This window comes from Colletotrichum destructivum, chromosome 2 (assembly GCF_034447905.1).
Source record: "Colletotrichum destructivum chromosome 2, complete sequence".
NCBI classification, from domain to species: Eukaryota; Fungi; Ascomycota; class Sordariomycetes; order Glomerellales; family Glomerellaceae; genus Colletotrichum; species Colletotrichum destructivum.
Window position 1 is genome coordinate 5,534,028 of NC_085897.1, and position 27,610 is coordinate 5,561,637.

Genomic DNA, 27,610 nt, shown 5'->3' on the forward strand with positions numbered 1-27,610 from the left:
ATCAGAATGGCTTCTGAAGAATCCATCCTCTCAGGGCTTGGTCGAGTTGACCTTGGTGCCGAGTACGATAAGGCTCCATCCAGGTGTTTGTTTCCTCCAACACAGACGGCTCGCTTGTCTCGTCTCCGAAAATCTCAACGGGCAGTTGTTTCGTTTGAAAAGGATGTAACCTCGGCACTCAAGGATACAATACGTCAAATGCTACACCTGCGATGGCGAACTTGAGCTAAAGACACTTTTCAAGGAACTGCGTGTGAAAATCTCCAGTTTGCATTGGTTATTCAACATGTCAAAGTGTGGGACGTTTGAGAAACGTGCGTTCAAAGGGAGTAAGTCCCAAATGGAAACCCGATACAAAATGTCAAGAGAGTATGCAGCGAACTTGGTGACCTTGCTTGGGCACACTCCGTGCCCGCCCTTTTGGCTCCTAATCCGGGGCAAACATTCTCAGAGTCACAAACATTGGAGGCTGTCGAGTTCGTGCACAGTTCCAGTTGCCATCTCGTGTGCACTTCGCCGGTGTCCATGTTTTGCTGCTAGCGGCTGCATCCAGTATCGGTCACACACATTGTGTTTTCCAAGTAACGCAGTCTTTGTCTAAAGCGTTTCTCTTGACCTGACATCGCGACGTTTGGACAATAAACTTGGAAGGGTGAATTGTTGAGGTGGAAAATGGATAGTGCAAACTCGCTTTTGCAAAGCCCAGACTTCATGAAGCAGAATGAAGACCCTCACTGCCATACGGTTAATACAGTCGTCCTCTAGAATCATTCACTGCAATTGTGCCGTCAGATACCTAGAAGGACAGTCACTGGCTTGACTGTTCATCGTTTGCTACAGGGATTAGAGAAAAAACATGAGACAACGAGTCCTTCGTCTTCAAGGCTGTCGTTTGCCTGCCCAAACATGGTCGAAAAGACCGATTGCCGGGCCAAACACACTCAGATGCGAGGCCTTGAAACGAGAAACGAGTCTGTGGTCGATGCTTTGAGGGTGGAACAAACTTTTTGGCGCATATACGCGGCATATCATGTGCTACGATGATGATTTGATCTACGTATTCGTCCCCAGTCGTGATCCGATTCCAGTCCTCTGCATGTTTGTGGAGGTCCACGGTTGATAGCGTTGATGGAGATAATGAGAATGAGGCGCCCAGGGCTATTCGCCATCGTATTCGACAGACAGAATATAAAAACCGAGAAATGCCTCGACCATGGTTCCTGTTGATGCTCGAGAAGTCATCAAGCCACTACTTCAGATCAACTCCTTACAATGGCCATTTACCACTTCTTGACTCTCGTCCTAGCTGCGGCTGCCGCGGCGACGCCCACGCCATCCAGCCCGATCGCATCTCCCGAGTTCGCCGAGTCGGACGACATCGTCTCGGTCGAAGCCTACGGTGCCCAGATGGCTAGCATCGGAGAAGCCAACCTTCAAGCCCTCGCGGCGGAGCGCATCTGCGACCTCACGCTCTGCAGCGGTGTCGACTTCACGGGCGAGTGCTCCTTGTGGTGCTACTACGAGAACATGCACCAGAAGATCCCGAGCGAGAAGAGAGCCAGCACCATGTCCGCCCGCTACGGAAGGGCCAAAGAGTGCTGGTTCTACGGGTGCGTATTAGTCGCCCTGGTGCTGTTTGATACGGTGGGCTAACATCCAATCTCTGCAGCGCTCCGACCTGCGACATGCAATTCCTCATGCATGGGCCGATGCAGAGGCTTGTCAACCCTGGCGGCAATCTTCAGGACAACGTGAGGGGCCAGGCCGGCTGCGTTTTGTGTCCCAGAATTGGTTGAAAACATAATGCCTTCAAGAGACATCTTGCTGGTTCTGCAGAAGTTTTGGGGGTGAAGTAAACGAAGGGATGGCAGCAGCAGCGTAGGGTATTCGGAACAGATCGTAGTCAAGAAGCCATGTACACAGGTTGCTAAATATATTTGACTCTGATGCATGCTGGTCAAGTTTCTGAACAAATCTATCTGGCGTACACTTTAAACATACGTGACGCGCCTCCAATTTGAAGTGCGTATGACATGTTAAAGTAACACCCGAGTGGGCGTAATAAAAGTTTTTGGCTCAGCTTGTCAGCCTCAACTCTATCGCATGGGCATATCCACAGCTTTCATGCTGGGCTATGCCCGTCTCACGATCGATTCATTTAGTGGACAGAAATCATTGTGGCTGAATTGGCGGTGTCCATGATTGCACCAAGATGGCCGGGATCATCTCCAATAGTTATTGTTACCACTTCACAGCGTAACGGCTGGAGACGAGAGCACAACCAACGTGTTTGGTGTGTTTGCCCCCAGTTGGACCGAGTGTACCCCCCCCATCTTGGACTTAACATGGATCTGCCATAGGGTCAGGGCATGAGTTGAGTAGCCTTCATGCTTTATCGGCGAGAAGACACCGAGACCGAAAGCACCAAGCACCGGTGAATCGATCTCGGCACCGGGGCGGCCGTCTCCATCCATCACAGAGCTGGAACCGATCGATGGGCTCCTCCGCCCGGTCCACCTCTTTGCGGGGACCGGCCGTAGCTGATTTCTAATGCATGCGTCATTCTTGAATAAGAACCCAAATGGGGACAAGAGGAGGTCTAGCCTCTGATGAATTTTCGAGCTTTTAGTCTGTTGGTGATTGATGCAAGATCAGAATCCACGGAAAAGCGTCAACGAACTCTACATATCACCAGAGGACAGAAGACAGAGGACACAGGCCAAAAGGACATCACAACTCCCGACACAACTACTAGCATCATGAGCAACAGCGAGGTGCAGCGTTGGCAGACGCGCCAGGACGGGCTCGACAAGCTCTTCCTCGCGTCGGCGGCCATCCCGCAGCCGGGACCGGGTGAGGTGCTGGTCAAGATCAAGGCCGTCTCGCTCAACTACCGCGACACCGAGGTGGCCATGGGCCTCTACAACCACCACAAGACGATCAACCCCGGCGAGACGGAGCCCTTGGTGCCGGCGTCGGACATGTGCGGCTCCGTCGAGGCCGTGGGCGATGGCGTCGACAGGTGGACGGCCGGCGACCGGGTCGTGTCCATCTTCAACCAGTCGCACATCCGGGGCCAGATCAAGGCGGCGGACATGAAGTCCGGGCTCGGGTTCCCGCTCGAGGGCGTGCTGCAGTCGTACCGCGTGTTCCCCGCTGAGGGTCTGGTCAGGGCGCCGAAGCACCTGAGCGACGAGGAGGCGGCGTGTCTGCCGATCGCGGCGGTGACGGCGTGGATGTCGATTAACCAGTTCCGGCCGTTAGGCCAGCCCGGCGGCAAGGGAGAGGTGATTGTCTGCCAGGGAACCGGCGGTGTTGCGATTTCAGGACTGCAGATTGCCAAAGCCGCGGGCGCGACGGGTGAGTAAATGGATGCATTCATCTATCTATCCCATTCATCTATCTATCCATCCATCCATCCATCGATGGACGAAAAAAAAGACCACTAATCATGGCCAACAGTCGTCATCACGTCGTCTTCGGACGAGAAGCTCGAGAAGGCCAAGGCCCTCGGCGCGGATTACACGGTCAACTACCGCAGCAACCCCAACTGGGACGAGAAGGTCAACGAAGTCACCAAGGGCGAGGGCGCCGACATCATCCTCGAGACCGGGGGCGCCAAGACGCTGCGGCACTCGTTCGAGGCCATCGGGTTCGGCGGGCAGATCGCCTGCATCGGGTACCTGTCGGGCAAGGTGGACGCCGAGGAGGACCGGACCAACGTGAACCTGCTGGCGCTGCGCAAGACGGTGACGCTCAAGGGCATCATCAACGGGCCGCGCGAGAGGTTCGAGGAGATGATTGGCTTCTACGAGGACAAGGGCATCAAGCCCGTGGTGGACCGCGTCTTCGGCTTCGCGGAGGCGGACAAGGCATACCAGTATCTGTACAGCGGGGGACACTTTGGCAAGGTGGTTGTCAAGGTTCAGTGAGTGTGTGTGTGAGTGAGTGTGTGTGTGTGTGTGTGTGTTGGAAGGGCTCGGCGTTGATTACAGATATTAATAGGAATAAGATGAACTCGCCCCGTATGCTTTTCCTGATGAGAAGACGGATCATTTTTAATGAAAATGATGTCCAAGGTGACGGCTCAGCTTCAGGCCCCTTGATGCCCCTAATGAGCCGAGGCATGTCTTTGAGGGATGCATGCGTTCCGTCTGGGGATTTCGGATAACACCACCCCGCACGGGGGGGTTAGCTACAGAGCAAGAGTCAAGGGGGGAGGGGAGCATGGAGAAGAAGACAGGGACTGGGACTGTGAGCTGCGCTGACTCGAGGCACAGAGTGTTCCCCTGCATATGCGTGTGTTGAGCTCTCGAGCTTTGTGTGTGCTTCAGTGCTCTCACATGCCAGCTTCAGTGAGTGAGTGAGAGTTTCAGTGAAAGGAGCTTCAGCGAGTAAGCTTCCTCTAACTTTTTATGAGCTCCGTCTCACTCAGCTCGCATCTCACTCGCCTCGCATCTCACCCGCCATCTCACGTCAGATTGAGTTGCCAGACTCGCTCGCTTCCTCACACGTTTGCTCACACGTCTACTAATATAAATAATCAGACAATCTTCCCGGCCCTCCTCTCGAACACCAACTCACGAGCTCCCTGCGCCGGAACAACCGGTGTCGCAGATCGGTCTTCCGCGGACCTCGCCTCCTCCCTCCCTCTCTCCCCGCGCCTTAGTTCGCTCTCCGTCGGGACCCCGAGTTAGCTTGCGTCGGCCGAGGATAAGCACCCCCTCTTCCCATGCTGCATGCATTCCTCTTTAGGCAAGCCATAAGCAGAACTTCTTCGTCGGCGGTCACTCCTCCTTTCACATCTGTGGCCGAGAGAATCAGGCAATCCGTCCTGCAGCCAAGATATCAACCAATCTCCCCCTCCTCTTCCCCGCCCTCCATCTGACCACCCCCCGTCAGTCGGCCGTTCAGTCCATCACACAACGAAAACAGATAGACACCCGGGTAGCCAGAGAGTCAGATAGCCAGACAGCTTTCTCCAACGCTGTCATGGCGCCTCACATGCAGCACGTGCGCGACCTCATCCCCCTCCCCCAGACACCCATCCAGACCCTCGTCGCCACGCTCGCCGGCATAGGCGCATCCGCCTGGCTGATAAAGCTCATCGTCCGACACATCCTCCTCCGAAGCCCCGCTAAGCGCTCCTCTCACGGCTCCTCCTCGTCGTCCCCCGGTCCAACGTTCGAAGCCATGAGCGCCGAAAGAAAGAAGGAGCTCCTCGAGCGGCCCGCCATCATCGTCGGCGGTGGCCTCGCCGGTCTGGTCGCGGCCTTCGAGCTCGCGGAGCGCGGCGTGCCGACCATCGTCCTCGACCAGGAGAACGACAAGAACCTCGGCGGCCAGGCGTTCTGGTCGCTGGGCGGCATATTCTGCGTCGACTCAAAAGAACAGAGGAGGATGGGCATCAAGGACTCGAGGGAGCTCGCTATGAGGGACTGGTTCGGCTCGGCGCAGTTCGACCGCGAGAAGGAGGACACCTGGCCGCGCCGCTGGGCCGAGGCCTTTGTCAACTTCGCCACGGACGAGATGGAGGACTACGTCAAGGCCAGGGGCATGGGCTTCCTGTTTAACGTCGGCTGGGCCGAGCGAGGCGCCGGCATGGCCGAGGGCCACGGCAACTCGGTGCCCCGGTTCCACGTCACCTGGGGCACGGGGCCCGAGGTCGTGAGGGTATTCGCGGAGCCCGTCAAGCGCGCCGCCGACAACGGCGTCGTCCAGTTCCGCTTCCGCCACCGCGTCGACGAGATCATCACGGACGAGAACGGCCGCGCCGTCGGCGTCCGCGGCAAGGTCCTCGCCGCCGACGACTCGCCGCGCGGCGTCAAGTCCAACCGGGACATCGCCGGCGACTTTGAAATCTACGGATCGGCCGTCGCCGTCACCTCGGGCGGCATCGGCGGCAACGTCGAGGCCGTCAAGGCGGCGTGGCCCGTCGACCGGCTCGGCCCCAAGGTGCCCGAGACCTTCGTCGTCGGCGTGCCGGCCCACGTCGACGGCCGCATGATCGGCATCACGGAGGCCGCCGGCGCCAACGTCATCAACCGCGACCGCATGTGGCACTACACCGAGGGCCTGCAGAACTGGAACCCCATCTGGCCGGACCACGGCATCCGCGTGCTGCCCGCGCCGAGCTCGCTGTGGCTCGACGCGACGGGTAAGCGGCTGCCGCCCTTCCTGTTCCCGGGCACCGACACGCTCGGCACGCTCAAGCACATCTGCGCCACGGGCTACGACTACACGTGGTTCATCCTCGACCAGAGCATCATCGCCCGCGAGTTCGCCCTCTCGGGCTCCGAGCAGAACCCGGACGTGACGGGCAAGAGCATGTGGCAGCTCCTCACGCGCGTCTTCGGCAAGAAGGGCACCGTCCCCGTCCAGAACTTCCAGAAGCACGGCAAGGACTTTGTCGTGCGCGACAACCTCGAGGACCTGGTGCAGGGCATGAACGAGCTGCAGCGCGAGCGCGGCGGGCCGGTGCTGAGCCTCGAGGACATCCGCGAGACCATCGAGCTGCGCGACGGGCAGTTCGACAACGCCTACTCCAAGGACGCGCAGGCGATGCTCATCAACAACGGACGCACGTACTGGGCCGACCGGCGGAGCCGCATCGCGCCGCCGCACAAGCTGCTGGACCCGAAGCACGGCCCGCTGATCGCGGTGCGCATGAACCTGCTGACGAGGAAGACGCTGGGCGGCATCGAGACGAACCTCGAGAGCAACGTCATGCGGGCCGACGGCGCCAAGTTCCCGGGCCTGTACGCGGCGGGCGAGGCGGCCGGCTTCGGCGGCGGCGGCGTCCACGGCTACAACAGCCTGGAGGGGACGTTCCTGGGAGGCTGCATCTTCTCCGGGAGGGCGGCGGGCCGCGGCATCGCGGATGAGTTGCTGGGGCCGGCGGAAGCCAAGGGGCCAAAGTCGTTCTTGTAATGTCCAGACGGAAGGCAGATATGGATATGTATGTAGAGTAAGTGGTAATTCAAGCGATGTTATTCTTCTGTTAGGCAGTCATTGTCACTTGTCATCATGCATGACTCGAGTGTAGGTAAAGAGTGTATCACAACGACGATGACGGCGACAACGACGGGGTCTCCGGCCGCACGAACGGAGCCGGAGATACGTACTCACACGGGACCAGAGTCCGTATGGGGCCGGTTTGTAAACTCCCTCCCTCATGTAACTGAACGGAATACCATTATTATCAGAATATTGTGTAGGTACCTGAAATATTACGACTTCGCATCGTCCAGAAAGCTCGATGTCCGCACCCGCTCCAGCTTGACCTCGGTCGTCACCTGGATCCGCCCTTCCCGGGCCCAGTCTCCGTTGATCATGTCGTCCGACTTGCGCACCTCGATCGTCGAGCCCGATGCCGGCGACCGCATCCCACCAGCATAGCCGCGCTCCTCATCTCCCGGCGTGTCGCTTTCCGTGTCGGTCATGTGTTTCCTCGGCCGCGCCGTGAGTTCCACCTCGTCCTCGTCGCCGCGGCGGCGGCTCTGCACGTTTTTCGAGTTCGTCGCCTTGGACACGGAGTTGCTGGCCTGCGAGATGGTCTTGCGCACCATGGACTTGAGCCAGGGCGGCGTGTAGTGGGAGATCATGGGACGGAGGTGGGGGAGGCACGCGGCGATGATGTAGGTCCCGGTCTCGATGATGCTCCAGCCGACGAGGCCGACGGATGCCCCTGCGCCAGTCAGTCAGCCGATGTCCTTTCTATGATGGGGGACGTTGTCCATTTGAGCCTACATGTGCGGTCCGTAAACGCGGATGTCTGGAAGAAGATGTAGGCACGGATGATGGACGCGACAACCCCGCTGTGGAACTCGTCAGTCAGTCAGTCAGTCATAACAGCTCCTCCCCCGCTCACAGCAAGACGCCAAAGGAAAGACCACTTACAAACTACCAACCATAAAAATGCCGACGAGGGCGATCCTCTTGTGCATCGGCAGCTTCAGGCCCCAGATGGTCCCGAGCGGCAGTGCCATGATGACAAAGTCCAGCACGAAACCCGGAATGCTCTGGGCGTGAAAGAAGGCCTGGACGTCGACGCAGCGGCCGCCGGGGATCGTGCGGTCCCACCAGAAGGCGATGGGCTGGCACTGGAGGCAGGCCGTGACGATGAAGGAGACGCTCGTGGCGGCGAGGGTGGCGAGGAGCGCGTGGGCGACGGTGCGCATCGTGCCCTTCCAGTTGAAGACGCGCAGGTACAGGCACACGATGCCCATCTTGGGCAGCGCGACGGACGCGAAGTAGACGATCTCGAAGGCGAGGATGCACTTAGCCCAGCCCGCCAGAAGCGCCGGGTGGAACTCCTCGACGAACTCGACGTGTCGTCCGACGCCGCCGACCTTGACCATGACTGTGGAACAACACGGACGCACGTCAGAAGAGTTTTGTCCCGAGCTTGGGGGAAAAGCAATAATAATAATAATAAAAAGAAGAAGAACAAAAGTTGAGCGCTAGAGAAAGCTTACTTACCTATGCCTACGGCGCACATGCCCAGGTCGACAAGATACGCCGCCGCCAGGAAGTAGTCATCGACGCCGTAGCCGCTCGCGGTAAACCGTTTGGCGAACAGCCGGAGCCCGAGGAAGAAGGTCGTCAGGACGGCGAAGGCGATGGATATGCCGATGAGCTGGCCGCCCGAGTCCTCGGCAAGGTACTCGGCCGTCAGGTTGTGAGTCGATCCGCTCTCGGCGGCCAGGAGCAGTGCCGTGGTCATGGTTGTTGCGTAAGAGGGGAAGGGGGGGTATTAGCGAGTGTCTTTTGACTTCGAGGGCAAGCTGAGCCGGTCGACGGCCAAGACACGCAACGATGGCATGAATCCGTGTGTATGTAAGATGAGTGTGGGTGATGATGCGTCGTCTTGTCTGTTCCTCGTGGCAAGAAACAAACAACAAAACAAAACAAACTAGAGAAAAAGAGCCAAGATTGGGGATGTCTGAGTTTCTGCTCGTCTTCCTCTCCTCCTCTTACGCGTTCTCTCTCTCTTTCTCTGTCCCCCTTCTTTCTTCAGCAGTCGCAGCCCTATCTTGGCGAGACGGACTCCTCTTTCTTTAATATCCCGACTTGGCACGTCCCCATTCCCTAGAGAATGGGGAGGTGGCCAAAAAGGGGGGGCCAGCCAGGAGAACAGTGACTTCTCATGGCCCGGGAGCTGAAGATTGGAGACATGGCCGGGACGGAATGCCATTCGTTGTCCAACTTGCCGTGGTCCTATATTTGCCTCGTGTGTCTTCAGACTGGGTTCACATCCTCGTCTGCGGAGCACCTTCCCCGGGGCTGAGAATTGCCGTGCGTACTACCGTCAGATGCTATATTCGGCATGGTTGGTTGGCGAGCTACAAGTAGGGTTGCTCCGCGGAGTTGGGCCGGCGAAGTGGATGAGAAGTAAGGCCGAGCGGCCAACACAAAAGAAGGAAGAGGGTACAAGTAGAACAACACTCCCGCAATTAGCCACGCCCATCCCGGAGGTCAGCTTGGATGAAACGGACGGTCCTGGAATCATGGGGGAAAGAGAGTTTGAGATGTACATAGGCCAGCCCAGTTCGTCATGCTCTTCCTCGCTGAAGATCTGGCCCTGGCTTCCTTTCCCATTCGTCACTACAGGGTTTGACTTTTGACAGTGGGGGGGGGAGGTGAACGAACCGTGCATACATACAAGGTAATCATCGAGCATCCATCCTCGCCAGGAAGGATGTTGATCCTGGATCTGGGTGCTCTAGCCACCACTGGCTGGCCACATGTTCCTGGCTGCCCTGTTTCCAACTTACAGTACATCCCAACCGAGAACGAAGAAGAAAGAGGGTCGGCAGCTTCTGAATCATGGTAGCTTTGAGGCGTTGAATATTGGACGGAAGGGGCACAGCAGGAAATCAATCCCATGGGTCGGTCGTCCACGGTCTGGAGCCCTTGAGTCATTGCCGTGTCCTGTTGCAGCAGCCACCCGCCCATGATGCAAAAGGGGGGGGGGGGGGGGGGGGGGATGGGGATGGGGGTCGATTCTGGTCCTAGTACAGGTAGCCGTGGGACTCGTGGCTGTGAACAAACACGCCGTCGTCTTGGTTTATCCCCTTGCCTGTGGCGGTGGCACATTTTTGTTCAAACTTTGAGCTCCTCTGGCTGACAACCTTACATCGTGTATTCTCATTTTAAAGGCATCTACAGACATACCAGGCGGACGGTGGCGGCCTCGATGACTCGCCTTGTGACGGCATCTCCAGCTTTGTGTCAGGCTCGCAGCAGACAGCCGAGGCATGTGCCTCCCTGGCAACAGTATCACGAACCTGCAGTGATTCATGCTCTGTCCGTCCGTCGATGGCAAAACAAGCGGAAGAAGAGCCTGGTATATCGGGCATTGCATATCAAGATGACCCAGTGCGTCAGTGTGTGTCCCCGTGCCCCACGGCGATCCGCCGGGTTGTGGAACGTAAAGCGGGCAAATGCAACGCTTCCCACGACCGATACCCGATCTCGGCCATATTCCCTTGTTATGCCCGTCTGTGACCATGATGAGGACGGCAAGTCCTCATGCCTTTTGTGCTGCGACGCGCCGAAACTCGTCGAGGGTGTTTGAAATCGGTTAGCCGCTGGGAGAGTTGTCTCGTGGCGTCAATATCAGAGATTACTATCACACGTTAGTTAGTCGCTGGCCAAGAGGCCGAATTTCCAATGCTGGGGGTTCCGGCGAAGAGCCCCCCGGCCACCCAGGATGTCCGCCCGGAAATGGAGAGACAGGCGGACTTCCAAGTCCGCGTGCCTGGTTGCCAATCTCTTTTTGCGAGATCAAGAGGAAGAAAGAGGCGTCTTTTTTGATCTGCCTGTCAGCAACTCTTCAAAACGGATAATACTGTCTCCCAACTCACTCGCCGCCAGCTATCAGGTCTCGGCTGTGAGCATTAGCAATGCAACCGTGTCGGCGCCGGACTCGTTTCAGACCGTCGTGGAGATGATTCCCCGGTTCTCTCGAATTTCCGGCCAGGCCATCCCGCGCACCCAGGACCGCAAAGGCCATGTCGCCCACCAGCCAGTGCTGGCGACGCAATGGAGCATCGGCGTGAATAGTGTGAAGCAAAAGTCCCCTTGGACGAAGATCATTTCAATCTGCCTAGGGTCTTTACTAAGCATCATGAGGAGGGCGGGACATGACTTTGAGATGGGTGGCCATCAGTCTGACAGCTGTCAAATAATAAGGAACATCAGTGCTTCCTCGTTATTGGGAAAATGCTCAATGGTGTGTCCCAGTGACCCTCTTGACTCAGCCGTTGCGACCATGCTGATGCTGCTGCACTGGACGTCCAGTGATGAGATGTTGCTGCGAGGGAGGCTGACTTCAGCCCTAACCCCAACAGTCTCGAATTCAATAACGACAGTCATGGTTATTTTCGACCCTGTCGGCGTATCCTCACGGTCCTTGCCGAGAAAAGACTTCATGGCCGGGCGGGGGAAATGACAAAAGGGCAGGCCATGCAAGAGAAGAGATGGCCAAGCTCGCTGGCGTGGCCGTGCCATGGGATGACCAAGACAATCTCGCTTTGCCCGCAACCCTCAAGACAGGCCATTGCACTCGTATTGGCCAATCTCAGAGTGTGTAAGCGAAAGATACTGGGAGACTCGAGGGCTGCATGCAAGACGAATGTTAACGACTGTCCGTCTGATTGACGTTCCCTTCCTGATATGGACCAGGTTGGTCAGTCTGTTGTCGTTTGTTCTGGGATGGACGAGGATGCCATGCTCTAGGAATTGAGCCGCCTTGATCGAGCGCTGAGTAGCAGCCCTATGTTTGCGAACTTAACTCGAAAAGAATCCCATTTCCGAGAACAGACCATCAGACTCGATTCGGAAAGTTATATCTAACGAGAGCTCCATGCCGAAACACGTTGTGGCTTCTGCGCGCTCTGAGAGGGGTGCCATTCCCCGCATAATTTGGTTTGGAATCGTGGCCACGGAAAACATGCTGCTCATTCGATGTATTTGCAACCGGTGCTGGACAGTGTGATGCTCTTGGACGGGTTAGCGGAGTGGGTGAATGGGTGGGCGAGTGAAGAGTCGGATAGTGGCAGATGGTGATGGCTAACAAGAACCCAAAGCTAAGAACCAAGGACAAAGACCAAATCGCTTAGGTCCGTTATCGTTATCTTGGCGTTTATTCGTTCCAAGTTTCCCTCGGGAAACTTTGCTTTACCCGCGGACAACTTCACCACAGCATCCAAGCTTCTCCTAGATAACTACGAATATCACCAAGACTGTCCACGGCCAACCTAAAGGTGCCATGCCAAATTCCGTCTCAACGATTAAAAGAAAGAAAGGAATACAAAGCAAAACAGCTAGACCATGGCGTCCGAGGCCGACACCGACGCCTTTCCCTCGGAGCGCCCCTACCGCTCTCACCTCCGCCCGGCGTGTCTGGCTTGCCGGAAACGCAAGTCTCGGTGCAACGTCGATCGAAGCGGAGGGACATGCTTAACCTGTCGAGCCCACGGCACGTCATGCGAGTTCCCCCCGGCCCCCGTCGGCACCTCTCCGCGGCCATCGAAGAATGCGTGGAGGAATGCTCAGGTATCCCGCAAGTCGAGGGACCTGAGCAGTCACCGCCGCTCATCCTCGCCATCCCGGATAGCAGCCACAACAACAGCAACAACACAAGTCTCAACCGCCGAGCTTCATCTTAACCTCAACCCCCCGGCAGCAACTCATCTGCCCCTTGCTCATGCTGACGCTGGGTTGGCGGCCAGGGGGAAATCGAGGTCTTCGGATAGGCAGTTCCCTTCGGTATCATCGCCCCATGACACCCGCTACCCTGAGCCTATCGGCGGCGGCGGCGAGGACGAGGCACACATCGTGGGGCCGGCCGACATCGAGGACACCCAGGTCCTGTCCACCTACCTCTCCAATGACTCGTCGGTCCTTGACAGGAGCTTGCGCACCAGGATATCGGGTACCAGTCCGCGAAACGACAACAGAAGCGGCGGCGGCGTTCGGAAACCCGTCGTGTTCACAACGGTGAGGAAGCAGCCGCTGGGCGTGCCAGACGACCGCAACCCGGCGTTTTTGAAATGCCAGATCATCGAGAAGCTTCTGGAGCCCATGCTGCCAGACATTGTCGAGCTGTAAGTCTCTCTCTCTCTCTCTCTCTCTGTGTGTGTGTGTGTGTGTGTTTGTGTGTCGTCTCTCTTTATGTCTCACCATTGGACCGGTATCTTGACGTGCGTCTTGTCCTGACTCAAAGTGTTCATGATAGCTTCTTCGAGAAACCCAACCGGTGTTTCCCTCTCCTCGACAGACACTCCTTTGAGAGACGCTTCGCCGAGGACCGCCGGCACATCTCGCCCGCCCTGCTGTCGAGCCTTTACGCGCACACCATGACGTACTGGGCCCAGTCGCCGCGCCTCGCCGTCCAGCACCGCCCGGACACGAGGTTCATCTGGAACCAGACCAACGACGCGCTGTACTCGGAGATCCACCTCTCGCCCGGCATCTCGACGCTGCTGGCCATCCTGCTCAACATCGCCGGCCGGCCCCTGACCTCCATCATCGGCAACGGCCTCCTGCTGGGCTCGGCCATCTCGCTGTGCCACTCGCTCGGCCTGAACCGGGACTCGTCCGACTGGGACATCCCCGAGGCCGAGAAGCTGCTCCGCACCAAGATCTGGTGGGCCATCTTTGTGTACGACAAGTGGTGAGTATGACGTGTGAAGTGATGTGATGTCTCGGGGTTGTCTGACAGACGGAAACATGATGCTGACCACGTCGTCATCATCGTCAGGTCGAGTCTGGCGTACGGCACGCCGCCCCAGCTGCGAAGCGGCCAGTACGACGTGTCGATCCCCGGCTTGGAGCAGCTCTGCGGCCCAGCAGCCAACCCGGTCGACTACGAGGCGACGTCGGTCTATCTCGCCTTCGTCTCGCTCTCCCGGTTCCTCGACAGGTACCTGGAGCACATCTACGACCTCGACAAGGCGTTGCCCACGGGTCCCTGTGACCTCGAGGTCCTGCTGACGCAGTGGGAAGACTCCCTCGGCCCGAGCTTGCGCCGGCGTATCATCCGCGGCGGCGACAGGCTCGACATCCCCGGGTCGGCGAACCTCCGCCTGGCGTATCTTTACATCAAGCTGCTCCTCCGCAAGTGGGAGTTGGACGCGGAAAAGGCCGCTAGCGCCGCCGCCGCCACCGATGCCGCTCCCGAACACGCGACGTTCTCGTCGATTCCCATGCGGTGCTACCTCGAGGTCCGCCGCGCCGCCGAAGAGATCGTCCTGCTCGTCCAGGAGCTTAGGGACCCCCAGCTCGGCGACTACTGGCTGCCCTTACTCACCTTCGCCTTCACGTCCACGACCAAGTTCCTCCTCCGCTGCGCACTCGAGACGGAGAACACCATTGGCGGCATCGCCCAGAGCATGTCGCTCAAGCTGGCGCGCGACCTCGTCGACGCCCTGCGGGGCCACCGCCAGAGGGGGTGGGACGTCGGCGACCTCTGCATCGCGCAGTACTCCGACGTCGTCGAGAAGCTGGCGACGTCCACCTCCGGCGCCGGCCTGGCGGAGCAGCCCGTCGACGTGCCCGAGCTGCAGGAGTATCTGTCGACGAGCGTGCCGGACATTGATGAGCTGTTCCCGAGCCTGTGGGACATGTTCGGCACCACTTGACTTGAGGCCCTTGGGGTGTCGGGGTTGCGGGTTGGATCATTGAGGCATCTCGATACCCGATATCAGGTCTAGTTCTCTCTTCGAAGGCTTTTGGTTAGCTAGCTATCTTATCCTTTCGAGACGCCGTTCTTGGCATATCCGCGTTGGGGGCTGGAGGCCGGGTATATCCCTGAATCTCGACCGGACACAGGACGGATACCTCCGACGGATTCCTCCGATAAACGGACTTCTCCGCATCGTCATTGTACATGAACGTCGTCGCCATTTCAACTCTCAATACCTGCGATATCGCGCGACTGGTTCACTCGTAGCCTCTCTCGCGAATAGCCCAGGGAATGTTCCAAATCCACAGATCACTCAGTCTTGCCTCTCGGTCAGGACGGAGGGCTTCCCAACTGCGTCAACTCCAACACAGCCGTACCCTGTCAGCAACAAGCTCGACAGCGCCCGCCAACTCATCAATGGCCTCAACGCCGGCCGGAAGGAGAGTCGCGGTGCTCTACCAAGCCATCGAGCCGCCCATCATCAACGGCGTCCGCAAGCCCATGAAGCCGGGAGGCGAGCAACCCTTGCACCGTCCTGCTCTTCTTGTTGTTGACTTTACTAACACGCCACAGGGTACCGAGACTCTGGCGCCGACATCGCTTACAACCTCCCCGCCAGCAAGTCTGTCGAGGCCGTCTGTCCCGTATCTGCGCCCTCTGCGGAGGAAGACTCGGACTGGTGCTTCCCGGACACCGAGCAAGGGATCCTAGACGCCGTCGGGAGAGGAGCCACCCATCTCTGGGCGAACACCATCCTCTTCGCCACTCACCCGCTACAGACCTCGACCGCTCTCGACCGGCTCCAGGATACCCTCAGGGTCGTCGGCCACGGGCCCCTCGTCGTCGAGAAGTACGACGACAAGGAGCTTGTCAACAACCTGCTCCGCCGCACCGGCGCCTTCACGATGCCTCGTTCCTGGACGATCCATCACAGTCCTGACGTCTCCGCCGAGCTTCGCAAGAATGACATCCCGTTCCCCATCGTGGCCAAGCCCATCCGCGGACGGGGAAGCCACGGCGTGCGCGTGTGTCGAACCCTCGAGGATCTCACCTCCCACGCCGAAGCCCTCTTCGACGAGTCCCCCACCATCATGCTGGAAGAGTTCCTCGCCGGCGAGGAGGCCACGGTCACTGTGATGCCCCCGGATAGAGGTACCAACACGTACCGGGCCCTCCCCGTCGTCACCCGTTTCAACCACCAGGATGGCATCGCCCCGTACAACGGCGTCGTGGCCGTCACCGCGAACTCGAGGGTCGTCGCCGGCGAAGAAGAAGAGAGGGATCCGGCGTACGGGCGGATCGCGAGGGAGTGCGAGAGGGTGGCCGAGGTGCTTGGCGTCGCGGCGCCCATCCGGATCGACGTGCGGCGATTCAACAACTCCCCCGGGTCGAATTTTGCGCTGTTTGACGTGAATATGAAGCCGGTGAGAACACAAAGAGGGGCTCCCAATAATTGATGTGGATGCGGCTCTAACATTGAATCGCAGAACATGACCGGCCCTGGTCGGCCTGGGCGGGATGACCAGGCGAGCCTGACGCTCATGGCGGCTGAGGCTCTAGGGTGGACTTACCCCGAGCTTCTGGGGCATATTCTGGAGACTTCATCCACGTTGAGGACTCTTAGAAGTCTGACTCCCAAGGTGTGATGATAAATAAAAGGGTGTAATAGAGACGAGGTACACGATGTGACATGGGGATGGAGGGTACTTGTTTTGAATAAGAGAAGGACTGTGAGTCGAAGTTGAATTCTTGGTCCAAGGCACATCGTTTTCCACAAAGGATAAATAGCACCTGTAAGATTACAGCAAAGCATATCACAAATGGAGAATCAAAGAGGCAATGTATTCAATGCAAGTTGATTGTGTTACCAAGTGCAGTCTCCATGCTGCCGGTCCTTATGCTATCAATCCTTGAAGCTTGGTGCTTCTTCCGTAGCAAAGAAACCTGTGTGTCTGAATAATGAAACCCTCCCTCAGCAGTTTTGCTCAAACCCCAAGTGTCCAGTGTTCCATGAATGGCGAACCCTTCTTGTAAACCAAACCCATCTCCAGGTGTTGCTGTTCTCCTCCAAGAAACAACAGCCCAAAGATATGAAATTGTGAGCGTGTGGAAGCAAGAGACTTAGCCAAGACGGGTGACAATGGGCGACTTGGCGACCTTGGCGAAGGTGTACTCGATCATGGGGTCCTCGGTCTCGGTGATTGTCGAAGTGGAGGTAATCGGGGTAGCCTCCTCCTTGGTGGGAGTCGGGGTGATCATGCTGGCGAGGGTGGTCAGCATCAGGGTTGGCTCAGCCTCGGTAGAAGAGGTCTTCTTCTTGATGGTGGTCATGACGGTGCTGTCAGTAGTAAGCATAAGGGTGGGCTCGGCCTCAGTGGAAGAAGTTTTCTTGTTGATGGCGGTCATGGCGGTGCTGTCGGTGGTGAGCATCAAGGACGGCTCAGGACCAGTAGGCGCATATGGAGTCATGGTGGCGCACTGGGTAGGAACCCAGCCAAAGAAGTCACCACTGCAGAGCAGGTACCACTCAACCCATTCCACGTTGCCAACTCTGGTGCTGGTCGATTGAGCGGTGTTGGTTGCTGGAGTGGACATGGAGATGGACTGGGTAGGCATGCCGGGCATCTGGGTACGCTTCATGCGGATATCCTCAGAGTTCTGGCCTGGACAGTCGTTGAAACTGGCGCTGGAGTAGGGGTTGTAGCGGATGATGCAAGTCTTCATCTCCAGGCTCTGAGTCAGAGTGAACGCAGTCTGGAAGGTCGAGGGAACGGCCTCAGTGCCATTGGTGAAGATGATCTTGGGGATGTGGGTGGTGGTGGGGTTGAGGGTGTGAACGGGCATCTCAGTCTGAGTGTGGGCATCCTGGAAGGAAATCGAGGGACGGATGATGTCGATGACACTAGGCTTCTTGTAGCCGGGCATCTTGGCAACAGGAGGGCCATGGATGTGGTCGAAGCGGTGAGGACCAACGCCATGGACAAGGTCATGGGCGACCGCGACGCCGGAAGCAGCATGAGCCTGAATGGCCTGGGTGACAGCCTTGTTGGCGTTGTCGATGATGGGAACACCATTGACTGCAGCAGCAAGAGCGCCAGCAATAACGGCAAGGACGGAGGTCTGGAAGAAAATACACGTGAGCGTCACGATCTTGGTATATCTTGTCTTGGGTGGTAACGGTAGAAGGCGATGGAGGGCTATCAAAAACCAGGACTTACCTTCATCTTGGCGGTAGACCAGTGATGAATGAGAGGTTCTTGATGGTTTTCTTGAAGAGGATTCCAAAAATGATGGAAGTGCTTTGTTTGCAGGCGTGAAGTTTGATTGTTGAGTTGCAAAGTTGTGAGAGTGAAAGCGTGTGAGTGAGAGGAGGAGTGAAAAGAAAAAGAAAAAGAGGTGGAAGAGGAAAAGGGCAAGGCAAGACAAGGCAAGAGGGTACCCGGCGCAGACTTCCTTCCCTCTTTCCTTCAAGGGAAGAGACAGCCATGGAAATTATTTAGGCAGGCACAGGTCGGTCTAGGTTTTGAGCTGTTGTTCTGATAAAATACGCGTCTTGTTGTGGTCGTGAGCGCGTCCAGGAGGCACGTTATTAGGCGTAAATAAGAAGAGGTGAGACTGGCAGCAATCTCCGAGTGACCCTCAAGCAAGAAGGTAGCCTTATGACGTGTTTCCTGCCTGCTACCTAAGAAAATCATAAGTTAGAAGCACTCTCTAGGCTGTGGGATGTGGGAAATGTAAGTGTGGTGTATCGTGTGCTGCAGTGTATGTTTATAGATGAAGTTCTAAACAACCTAATATGCCTTCCCTTTTCTAACGGGATATGAGAAAAAAACAAGCTTTATTTCTATACTCTCTTGCCCTGATTCCCTAGAGTTGTTTGAAGTTGTGTGATGTTGCCCCCTAAGAAAATGTAGTAGGCTGAGTTGTGTTTGGGAACAAGTCCAAGTGACCTTGAGTCATGATGAAGGAACTACACCACAACAAGAGCTCAAGGTTTTATTCCAGGAATTCCGAATGCAATGGGATTATACTCAATCAAGCAACAGGCCTACTACTTTCACCTTGTTTGGCTGCGTAAAATTGCGTCCCGCGGCACTCACCATAGTTTGTGATGCCGAGGTTGTGCTTTTAGCCTGCTTGCCTTCCCAATTCAATTCTCGTGAAGCAGCGGCATCGCATTTTCCAGATGCCAGGTATTTTACTACCAGCTGATGTTAGAGCATCCAATACTTTCACTGTCAAAAATGTAGAAGTCTGTCTTCGTTTGAAGCCGTCGGGCCATCACTGGCTTCATGGCGATGCCATTGGAACACCCGCATCAAGCGCCCGAAATGCCCTGAAAGGATTCGTCTTTCTTCTCGGTTGGAGCTCTGCAGTTTGATAAAGAATCTAGCTGGGCCATCTGAGCCCAGAATTCTAGACCTATTCTGTGGATTAATCGCATCGCGGCGCCCTCCTCGGATGCTACCTTGAGGACCCCCCCCCCCCCCCCCCCCCCCCAGCGGCCGTGTAACCATCTCATGCGCGCAGAACATGCACACCCCCCTCCGTTGATCATCTTGGCATGTCCGACAGATGACCAATGGAAGAAACACAGTCTTGGCCGGCAGAGCCGCGAAAGTTTAAGGCCTCGTCCTAGACAAACAAGAGGATAAGACAAGAAGAGCCTGCGCGATGGTATGTGGAACCTTTTCGCTGTTGCTGGACACAACATCTGCCCCTCGTCCCTTGCTTGTGTCTGGACTCCTTCGGCTTCCCCGTGGATCGAAATTTCCACCATCGGCAATTGATCTTCATGTTCAGCACCCGAGACCGACTTGCCAGGTCGGCCGTAATCAGTAGTGATAGGGGGGAAATCACTCGCCAAGGCCAGCACAGACTATATATAAACGAGCGAGATCCACCGCCATTTGAGATTCGAGAGTCATGTCGTCCTTGTACTGCTTCTTCTCGGCCCTTTTTTTTGCTTCTTCTCTCTTTTCACCTCTAGCGTGCGTCCAATGCCCCTTTCCAGCATTCATGTCTATCCCCAGGCCCGAAGCTTCGCACCGCATCTCTTCTGTGATCCAGCCTTCCCGCGCCCGAAGAGTGACTGTGATGATGGCAATAGGCACATCCAAGGGGGAGCGGCACGCCATAAGTATAGTTGCCCTGACATGAACCCCGACGCCAATCTATTGTGTGTCGTGTTAATCACAGTTTAGCTTCCATCGGGAGTCTTTGGATGAACGAAACTACCGTCGGGCTAGACTTGTGCCGTGTTCATGCCGCTGGGCCCTGCCCACTTGTTTCCACGTCAAAAAGGACCGCTGTCGAATGCCGATTGAGAGACGATGGGGTTGCCAATAAGCTACTTTGTGGAGAATAGAGTTCGCATCATGTCTCGGTCCTTATCCACGTCCGGCCCTATCATCTCTCAAGGAACCATCACGGTTTGTATTAAGAAGACCCCCAGCATCCATGCATAGAGTACAGAGTATGCATAGAGTACAGAGTATGCGTAGAAATATGAGAGATTCTTATTCCCCTTGGCTCCGCACGCCATCAACCTCGTACTCTGGCTTCTCCATTCCCCAATTTCGCACTACTATTCTTAGGTGTGCTTGAAGGTGGTTTGGGGGCCGCTTGCTCGTAGGTCCGCATCAGATCGAGTTCCGGTGATGGGCCCCCAAGGGTAGAAAGGACACCGTCCGGCATTTGTCCGATCCCGCAACCCCGCGCCAACATGCATGCAGGCAAACTCGAGGCCATCAAGGCCACTGTGGACGATGTGGTGGACGGCGTCCGAATCGTGGAGCTCCACCTCGTGCGATGCCGGACTTCTTCCCGGTCAATCCATTCTCTGACCTGCTTCCCGCCCAGGGATGCAGACCAGGGATACAGATATAAAGCCAGGGATGGCTTGTCGGTGCGGGGTAAACGTCCTAAACGCCAAGGCCAGTTGCAGATATTTTGACCTTGGCCGTCTTTGTCTCTCACGACTCGCCTCATCGGCTTTGCTCCGTAACGCCTCCTCCTAAGCCATCTCATCGAGCCTAACGTCATTTCACTTCTTTTTTCCTTCCCCTTGCCGTAGGCTCCACCCTTTTCTTGACAGGCCCACGGGTTGCAGATCATGATCTAGATTCTAAGAGCCGCCAAGCCTTCTCGTCGTTCCTCAACCCTCATGGCTTCAGGAGAACTGAATCAGGACGGGCAGCAGCAGCCGCAGCAGCAGCAGCAGCAGCAGCATAAAGAAGCTCCCCGTCCCGTATCCTCTTCTGAGCCTCCTCCACCCATCACTACCGGCTCTCGTTACGGCTTCTCCCAGTTCTTTGACGGAATCGGTCTCTCCCGCGACAGCTTAGCCTTCAACGTCCCCTCGCTCCAGCAAGTCGCCCTCTGGTTCCAGGCCGCCGCCAGCATGTCTCTCATCAACGTCGACCTCCTCGCCCTCGCCACCGGCGGCGCCGGCTACCTTGCCTCCATCAACGCCGCCAACCTCAGCACGCCGGCCATCTCGCTGCTGGCGTACCAGCCCTCCTTCGCCGACATCATCGGCACCAACGCCACGGCCCGCAAGATCGCCGACCTCGACTGGCAGGCCTTCCACGAGGGCGGCGTCTACAACAAGCGGGACAACACCATGTACATCTCGTCCAACTACCAGTCCCTCGCCGACAACATCAACATCACCGTCCTCTCTCTCGACGACCTCTCCGTCCGCAGCACCCAGTTCCCTGACCTCGCCGAAGCCAACGGCGGCTCCTCTTACTACCCGCCCGGCGCTGACCAGTCCGCCCCGCCGCCCATGCAGGTCTGGTGCGACCAGGGCGACTTTGACGCCTACTCCAAGCTGCTCGCCGTCGACGTCAACACCAACAAGACGGAGCCCCTCATCATCGGCTTCAACGGCCGCAACTTCAGCGCCGTCAACGACGTGAGGCAGCACCCCGTCACCGGCGACCTCTGGTTCACCGACGCCGAGTACGGCTTCTACCAGCACTTCCGCCCCGCCTCCCAGGTGCCCAGGCACGTCTACCGCTTCGAGCCCGCCACCGGCGTCGTCCAGGTCGTCGCCGACGGCATCCAGCAGCCCAACGGCATCGAGTTCTCCCCGGACTACAAGACCCTCTACGTCTCCGACACGGGCGCCCAGCGCTTCGACGCGAACCTCACCGGATCGGCCACCATCTACGCCTACGACATCGTCGGCGACAAGAGGCTCGCCAACCGCCGCGTCTTCGCCTACGCCGACTCCGGCTTCCCCGACGGCGTCCACACCGACACGGATGGCAACGTCTGGGGCGGCTGCGGCGACGGCGTCCACATCTGGAACCCGGACGGCATCCTGCTTGGCAAGATCCACCTCGGTGAGACCTCCAACAACTTCGCCTTCGCCCCGGGCAAGGTCTTTGTCTTCTCCAACTACCGCCTGTGGGTCGTCGAGGGCATCAACGCCCTCGGCCGGGAGGTCTGCAAGGACTTTGGCGCCGACAGCGACGCGAGATGCCGCAAGTAGAAGGTCGTGACGGCAGCGGGCATGGCGTGGCGTTAGGATTAGTCATTTATATTAGATACCAATTCACCGTTCCAAGCACCAGGGCACGTCAGGGGATGGAGAGGAGTGTAAAATGCCCCCTAACGACGATGACTTTTTCTTTCCACCATGGTTGGCCGTGACGGCTAGGTTGATGTGATACCTGGTGTTCTGCGACTCGAAGGCTGTCTTCATTTCCTGTCCATCCCCCACCCCCACATGTTTTTTTCTGTGTTGGGAGGCATCGCTTGGACTTCTGTCCCCGAACACGGTTGTGACAATGGTCAACTTTTCTCGACCGGTTATCTCACATGGCTTTTGTGGCCATCTGTGCGGGTAAGGAGCCATCCAGCTCAATTATGAAACCAGAAGGCAAAGAGATGCTCAAAAGAAAGAAATTCTACTCGTGACGGTTGTCAGAAAAGAGATCTGTTGCCATATCAACTTGAATGTTGGCCACTGGCTGGCGTCAGCTTTGCTGTCGCTGCCTCGCTGTCGGTTTTTTGCCAGTAGGACTAGTGTCTTCAAAACAACCGTTTTGAAACCTGTGTTGCCCTCCTAGTCTCAATATCGATCTTTGCAGTTTGAGGGTTTTCTGTCCTCGGGCGGCCATGACCGTTCCTGCTACTTTGGAGACTTCATCTGCTCTTTCTGAAGGCTTGTTTCTCGTCGTGACGGAATGAAGACCATAGTCTTTTGCGGGAAGAAGTCAGAACAATGCCTTCAAACCATTGTGTCTTTGAGTCGTATTGGGGCTTGGAAGCTTCGGCCCAAGACAGTAAATGGCTTGGAGGGAGAAATCCGGATGACATTGCCAGAACCACGGAGCAGTGAATGTAAGTTCACAATTGTGTGAAATTCATGGATGGAGAGGGGCGAGATCTCGCAGCTGACTACTTACTAAACGAGCATGATGGAGATCCTCAACTCCTCGCCAAAGGGGCATGGAGGAGCCCTCGGAAAGATTGACGGCGGCGCGGATCTGAAAAATTAATTAGCTCTGGTTAGACCCAACGCCATGGTAGCAGAGTGCAGAAGGATATGTGACTCAATCCCATCCAGGGGAGGCAGCGGCCTGTTTGGGTATCTCTTGACTTCTGTCGAAAGGGGGTCGAGACGGAGGTCCTTGAATCAGAGCGTGGAATGGGGCTTAGAGCCAAGTACCGAGACTGTGGGCTCGGGCTGGACCTCAGAAGCCTTTCCTCACTCACTCATCTGCAGAAAACCAGTCAATCGACACAACCATCCAGTGGAGGCTTCTCAGCTTGCCATTCTCGACGAGTGCTGGCGGAAGACGACTATGTAGAGGCATCCGATGTATCCAAAGCGACCAGAAAGATAAACGGCGGAATCTCTTATGGAACAACAAAACAAATACCGCCATATGGGGTTGAGAGTGGTAAACCAGACGAGAGCAAGGATATGGGAGACGTACAGAAGACGGCTTTGAGGCTTCGGGTAAAGATGTTGATGCCGGGTGAGGCCCTCATGTTTTGGAATAGGTAAACTAACATCCTCCTCACGCTTTAATTGACAAAAAAGTGCTTGTAGTAATGTGAGTACAGAAAGTGAAGTCGGAACTGTGAACTTCTTTTACACCTCTGAGCAGGGTCGGCTGGTTGCTGGTCAGGACAAGTAAACAGGAAGGTGGCTGCGGCGGACGTGATGAAGATGAACGTAACAACACCCAAGTGAACAAACTAGAACCAGCAACAGTTCTCCTCGGAGACGACGTGGCGTCGATAGACACAAAAGCTGCCTCCGTGTGGTGAAGTAGGCTGGATGGTGACGGAGGCGTTCCCAAGTTCTGGCCTTCCCACCCCCCCCCTAGAATATTTTAGGTTCGTACGTATCTACGTTTATTGTCCCTACTGAAAAACTACCCCAAGTAGTCTCGATGGATGCTTGCATGGGCATATTGACATGTAGTGTAATCTTCCAGTCACTTTGATGCTCAAGAGCGGCCCATCAGGACCCATCCGGTCCAGCATCTCTCGCCTTGATGTGGCATATTCTGGACCCCCTCTGAAAGTTATCATTAATGAATAGATGAGGAGCCTTCGTTCTATAATCATCCCTGCCGAATGCGCAGTTTTTGGAAAGCCGAGATGGGCCGGCTACCAGGCAACATTGAACACGAGAATGTCAGGTTTTGCCGAGAACCCTGCGAACGACACCCAGTCCAGCCTCAAGTCACGATCCGCCCCTGTGGTCCAGAAGCCTCCGTCCCTCGGCCTACAGAAGCGCCACCCAGTGCAGGCGCGGACGTTGGTCGTTCCAGAAGAGCAAAGAGCAAGTTCGGCATAGGCATAGAATCTGTATCCGGACAACACGAATGCTCATACCCGAAACGACTTCTCTGTCAAGTGACATCCGAGCTCCCAGTACCAATTTTTCTCAACTCCCCGGGTCGCCCAAGGCGAACTGCCGGACATTAGGAGCGCGGCAACTGCCACAAGCTGTAGGGCATTGGTATGGCTTAAAGTCACGCCAAGAGCGAGGCGACACGTTATTCGAAAATAGGAGCATGGGTACGCGTGTCAAGCATGACGGGACATCATCCAGGCATGTTCAATCACTCCAGATGATACCACCGACGCCGATAGTCAGCCAGATTATCAGCCGTCTGATGGCAGACCCCCGCAACCTTGGGCTCCGGGAATTGAACGCTTGTCATTACGCATAGTCAAGACTCCTCGCCCAAGGGCCCCTGGATCTGCAGGTGTCAACTGACGGTCAAAGAGGGGAAAGGGGGCTTCTAGGTTTGGCGTTCATGCCATCGACGAGGACGTGCGGCATCCGAGGGCGGTGCATGCAACACGGAACCCAAATCTCGGGCATGGGGATCCGCGACGTCTTGGACAACTGAAGCAAAACCTCGGCTGCGACTTAACATCGCTCTACTTCATCTAAACCAGCACACCCGAAGCCACAAGAGGTCCCGATGACGCACAGGGCCATGTGTCTTGGAAGGCGATCATCACCATCACAGAGCAGTCCCACCCAGGCTTCTTACTTCGGTCATGTCACACGAGGACGACAAGGACGACGACGTCAACAACAACGACGACGACAATGACGACGCGCGACGCAATGGCTGCTCGGGCGAGCCGATATGCGTCCAGTACAAGTTCTCGCAGACAGTTCCGCCATCGAAGGGCATACCGGCGCAAATCAGGCTACTGAGCATGTCGAAGTACAGCTTTGTGACGGTCCACGGTGACTGTAATGTGCTCATTTGGAACTCGCTCCGCAACGTGCCGCCTCGGCGCGTAGTGGTCGACATCGTGATGGACTACATCACCGGCATTGCCATCTCCCCTACGAATAGTTCCATAATCGCACTCACCTTCCGGCTAGGTACGATGCACGAGGCGTGGACGTTCGACTTGGCAAGTCGGACAACCGAGGCTAAGCTTTCGACGGGGGCGGATTTCCACACGGTTCAATTCTCGCCTGACGGGCGCCTTCTGGCGTGGATATCGGCGGGATGCGTCGACGTCTGGGAGACGGTACTCGCCACGCACGTGCTGACGATTCGAGAAAGCAAGAGGCGGACGAACGGGCTGCCGACGGCGCGGTTCGCATTCACACCGGACTCGGGCCGCATGGCAACCGTCGATCGGTCGGGGCGGTTGACGAGCTGGGACGCAACGACGTGGTCGTTAGTGGACGAATCCAAGGCAAAGAAGGCGTGGGATAACGAAGGGCGCGAGGCGGTGCAGCTCGTTGCTAGCAAAGAGCGTGTCATGGTGGTCTCGCGCAAGGGACAAGAGTCGGGGACGTGGGCATTGACGACGTGGTGGCCCGAAAACGGCAGCAGGGCAGAGCTCGAGATGAAGGGTTGCGAGTTCGGATGCGTGCCCGGGGATGGCGAGTTCGTTGCGACGGTGCAGTCGGACGGCGGGAAGCTTCGGGTTCGCGATTCGAGAAACGGCGTCTGCCTCGATCAGTCGACCCAGGGCATAGCGAAGAACGGCAAGTCGCCGTCAGTGGTGACAGGAGGCATCACGTCGGATGGGAGGATCATGGCGACGCAAATTGTCAACGGGCGCACGACCTTGTGGCAGTTGGTGGCCGCCGAGTAGGGCTCGAAGCGCGCAGGGTGTACGTAGGACGCGCGACTCGCGATACCCCCCTCACCCCGTTTCTATCGATGGCTGGATGGGGGCATGGCGCATGCACCAAAGCGAGAAAGGTATCGAGAAACCGAACTCGCCAAAAAAAAAAAGACGGTATGGAGACCACGGCCTAAGCTCGTGCTACTCGCCAGCGAATAGAGATAAAGCCCGGGGAACCAGCCTGGTTGTCGTGTCGGTCTTGTGATTGTGAAATGTGAACGGTCGGGGGTGTAGATTGCGATAAGCCAGCTCCGTAGAGTATACAAACACCGTGACGAGGGCTGCCAAGCTCTGAATATGTATAGAGAAAATCCGAAAATCTGCATCAACAAGAGCAAGCCTCTACCTGATGGAAGGGTGGCCGAGTTGGTTATGGCGCCAGGTTAAGGTCAGCTTAACATCTGTTTCCTGGTGGGGCAACCCGCGCGAGTTCGAGTCTCGTCCCTTTCAATTAACTTTTTGTCCAGTCTTCCCTTTGTCATTCAAAGAAACCCTTACCGTTGGTTGGTTGGTTGATTGGATACTCAATTTGACCCTCGACTCGCTGCTGTCCTTAGGCTCAAAGTGCCTCAGCGGTTAGTGTTTGTTGGCCTGAAATCCTTCTCTTTTTCTTTTTTTCCTTCATCTACCTGGGCTGGTCCGGTTTAGTCTGAAGAAATTGTTAATGCAGCCAGGCGGACCAGTCAGATGGGTTAAAGGCGGTTCAGAGTGGGGTCATTCGGATACGAGGGACCTGTGAGAAGTTTTGCACGAGTGGGGCCGGAGCGGTCGTAAGGCCGTTGGCCAACCAGGAGCAGTGGTTCCCCGTGCACAGATCATGTCCTCGTTGCCCGCCCCTCTCCCCGGTTGTGGGCCCGGCGCTGAGGATTCAATGCCCCTCCCCATTCCGGACGTCCTCCGACCGATCGCAACACTCGTCAGTCACTGGTTCGCACTGCCAAAGTGGTGGGTGAGCGACGGATGGTTGATTGGCGCTAGCGACCCACGCATGTGTTACACTCGCTGAAATTGTTGGAACGCGCTATCATTTAACGAAAATTGCGCTGCTGCAGCCTTAGCTTCGGGGGGGGGCAACGGGGGACCCAGGCGACCCAGACAGCGGCGTACAGGGGGGGCTCGAAGGCGGACGGGGGATAGGAACGGGGACGGCCTGCGTCCTCGTGCAGTGTGAAGAGGAGGGAGGTACCTACCTACACAACCGAGGTGAAACGCGGCATTTTGTGCTGAAAGTTGGAACGACGACCGCCAAAGGGTGGAAAGAGGCACCACAGGTCGTTG

The 27,610-nt window shown here is 56.8% G+C and overlaps 10 protein-coding genes across 10 annotated transcripts; 7 read left to right on the top strand and 3 right to left on the bottom strand.

The window, feature by feature from the left end:
• Positions 1–1,272: 1,272 nt before the first annotated feature.
• Positions 1,273–1,796, top strand: CDEST_03877 (uncharacterized protein; the record flags this gene model as incomplete). Its single annotated transcript, XM_062920036.1, has 2 exons — positions 1,273–1,610; positions 1,670–1,796. The coding sequence occupies 2 exons, from the start codon at positions 1,273–1,275 to the stop codon at positions 1,794–1,796; spliced, it is 465 nt and encodes a 154-aa protein (XP_062776087.1).
• Positions 1,797–2,576: 780 nt separating this feature from the next.
• CDEST_03878 (Putative GroES-like superfamily, alcohol dehydrogenase-like, NAD(P)-binding domain superfamily) lies at positions 2,577–4,047 on the top strand. The gene is made up of 2 exons (XM_062920037.1): positions 2,577–3,360; positions 3,463–4,047. Exons 1-2 carry the CDS (start codon positions 2,610–2,612, stop codon positions 3,930–3,932), a joined length of 1,221 nt encoding a protein of 406 aa, XP_062776088.1. The 5' UTR covers positions 2,577–2,609; the 3' UTR covers positions 3,933–4,047.
• A 466-nt stretch (positions 4,048–4,513) lies between these two features.
• On the top strand, positions 4,514–6,999 carry CDEST_03879 (Putative FAD-dependent oxidoreductase 2, FAD binding domain, ksdD-like steroid dehydrogenase). Its single transcript, XM_062920038.1, has one exon. It carries the CDS (start codon positions 4,993–4,995, stop codon positions 6,928–6,930), a length of 1,938 nt encoding a protein of 645 aa, XP_062776089.1. The 5' UTR covers positions 4,514–4,992; the 3' UTR covers positions 6,931–6,999.
• Positions 7,000–7,216: 217 nt separating this feature from the next.
• Positions 7,217–8,879, bottom strand: CDEST_03880 (uncharacterized protein). The gene is made up of 4 exons (XM_062920039.1): positions 8,482–8,879; positions 7,900–8,362; positions 7,750–7,817; positions 7,217–7,687 (listed from the first exon to the last, which is right to left on the bottom strand). Exons 1-4 carry the CDS (start codon positions 8,723–8,725, stop codon positions 7,230–7,232), a joined length of 1,233 nt encoding a protein of 410 aa, XP_062776090.1. The 5' UTR covers positions 8,726–8,879; the 3' UTR covers positions 7,217–7,229.
• CDEST_03881 (uncharacterized protein) lies at positions 8,756–9,196 on the bottom strand (the record flags this gene model as incomplete). Its single annotated transcript, XM_062920040.1, has 2 exons — positions 8,756–8,914; positions 9,050–9,196. The coding sequence occupies 2 exons, from the start codon at positions 9,194–9,196 to the stop codon at positions 8,756–8,758; spliced, it is 306 nt and encodes a 101-aa protein (XP_062776091.1).
• A 3,140-nt stretch (positions 9,197–12,336) lies between these two features.
• On the top strand, positions 12,337–14,648 carry CDEST_03882 (uncharacterized protein; the record flags this gene model as incomplete). The annotated part of the gene is made up of 3 exons (XM_062920041.1): positions 12,337–13,112; positions 13,244–13,681; positions 13,769–14,648. 3 exons carry the CDS (start codon positions 12,337–12,339, stop codon positions 14,646–14,648), a joined length of 2,094 nt encoding a protein of 697 aa, XP_062776092.1.
• A 461-nt stretch (positions 14,649–15,109) lies between these two features.
• CDEST_03883 (Putative ATP-grasp, subdomain 1 protein) lies at positions 15,110–16,338 on the top strand (the record flags this gene model as incomplete). Its single annotated transcript, XM_062920042.1, has 3 exons — positions 15,110–15,206; positions 15,266–16,116; positions 16,180–16,338. 3 exons carry the CDS (start codon positions 15,110–15,112, stop codon positions 16,336–16,338), a joined length of 1,107 nt encoding a protein of 368 aa, XP_062776093.1.
• Positions 16,339–16,813: 475 nt separating this feature from the next.
• On the bottom strand, positions 16,814–17,916 carry CDEST_03884 (uncharacterized protein; the record flags this gene model as incomplete). The annotated part of the gene is made up of 2 exons (XM_062920043.1): positions 16,814–17,812; positions 17,911–17,916. The coding sequence occupies 2 exons, from the start codon at positions 17,914–17,916 to the stop codon at positions 16,814–16,816; spliced, it is 1,005 nt and encodes a 334-aa protein (XP_062776094.1).
• Positions 17,917–20,640: 2,724 nt separating this feature from the next.
• On the top strand, positions 20,641–22,665 carry CDEST_03885 (Putative six-bladed beta-propeller, TolB, SMP-30/Gluconolactonase/LRE-like region). The gene has a single exon (XM_062920044.1). It carries the CDS (start codon positions 20,859–20,861, stop codon positions 22,191–22,193), a length of 1,335 nt encoding a protein of 444 aa, XP_062776095.1. The 5' UTR covers positions 20,641–20,858; the 3' UTR covers positions 22,194–22,665.
• Positions 22,666–25,234: 2,569 nt separating this feature from the next.
• On the top strand, positions 25,235–26,299 carry CDEST_03886 (Putative WD40/YVTN repeat-like-containing domain superfamily; the record flags this gene model as incomplete). The annotated part of the gene is made up of 1 exon (XM_062920045.1): positions 25,235–26,299. One exon carries the CDS (start codon positions 25,235–25,237, stop codon positions 26,297–26,299), a length of 1,065 nt encoding a protein of 354 aa, XP_062776096.1.
• Positions 26,300–27,610: the final 1,311 nt, after the last annotated feature.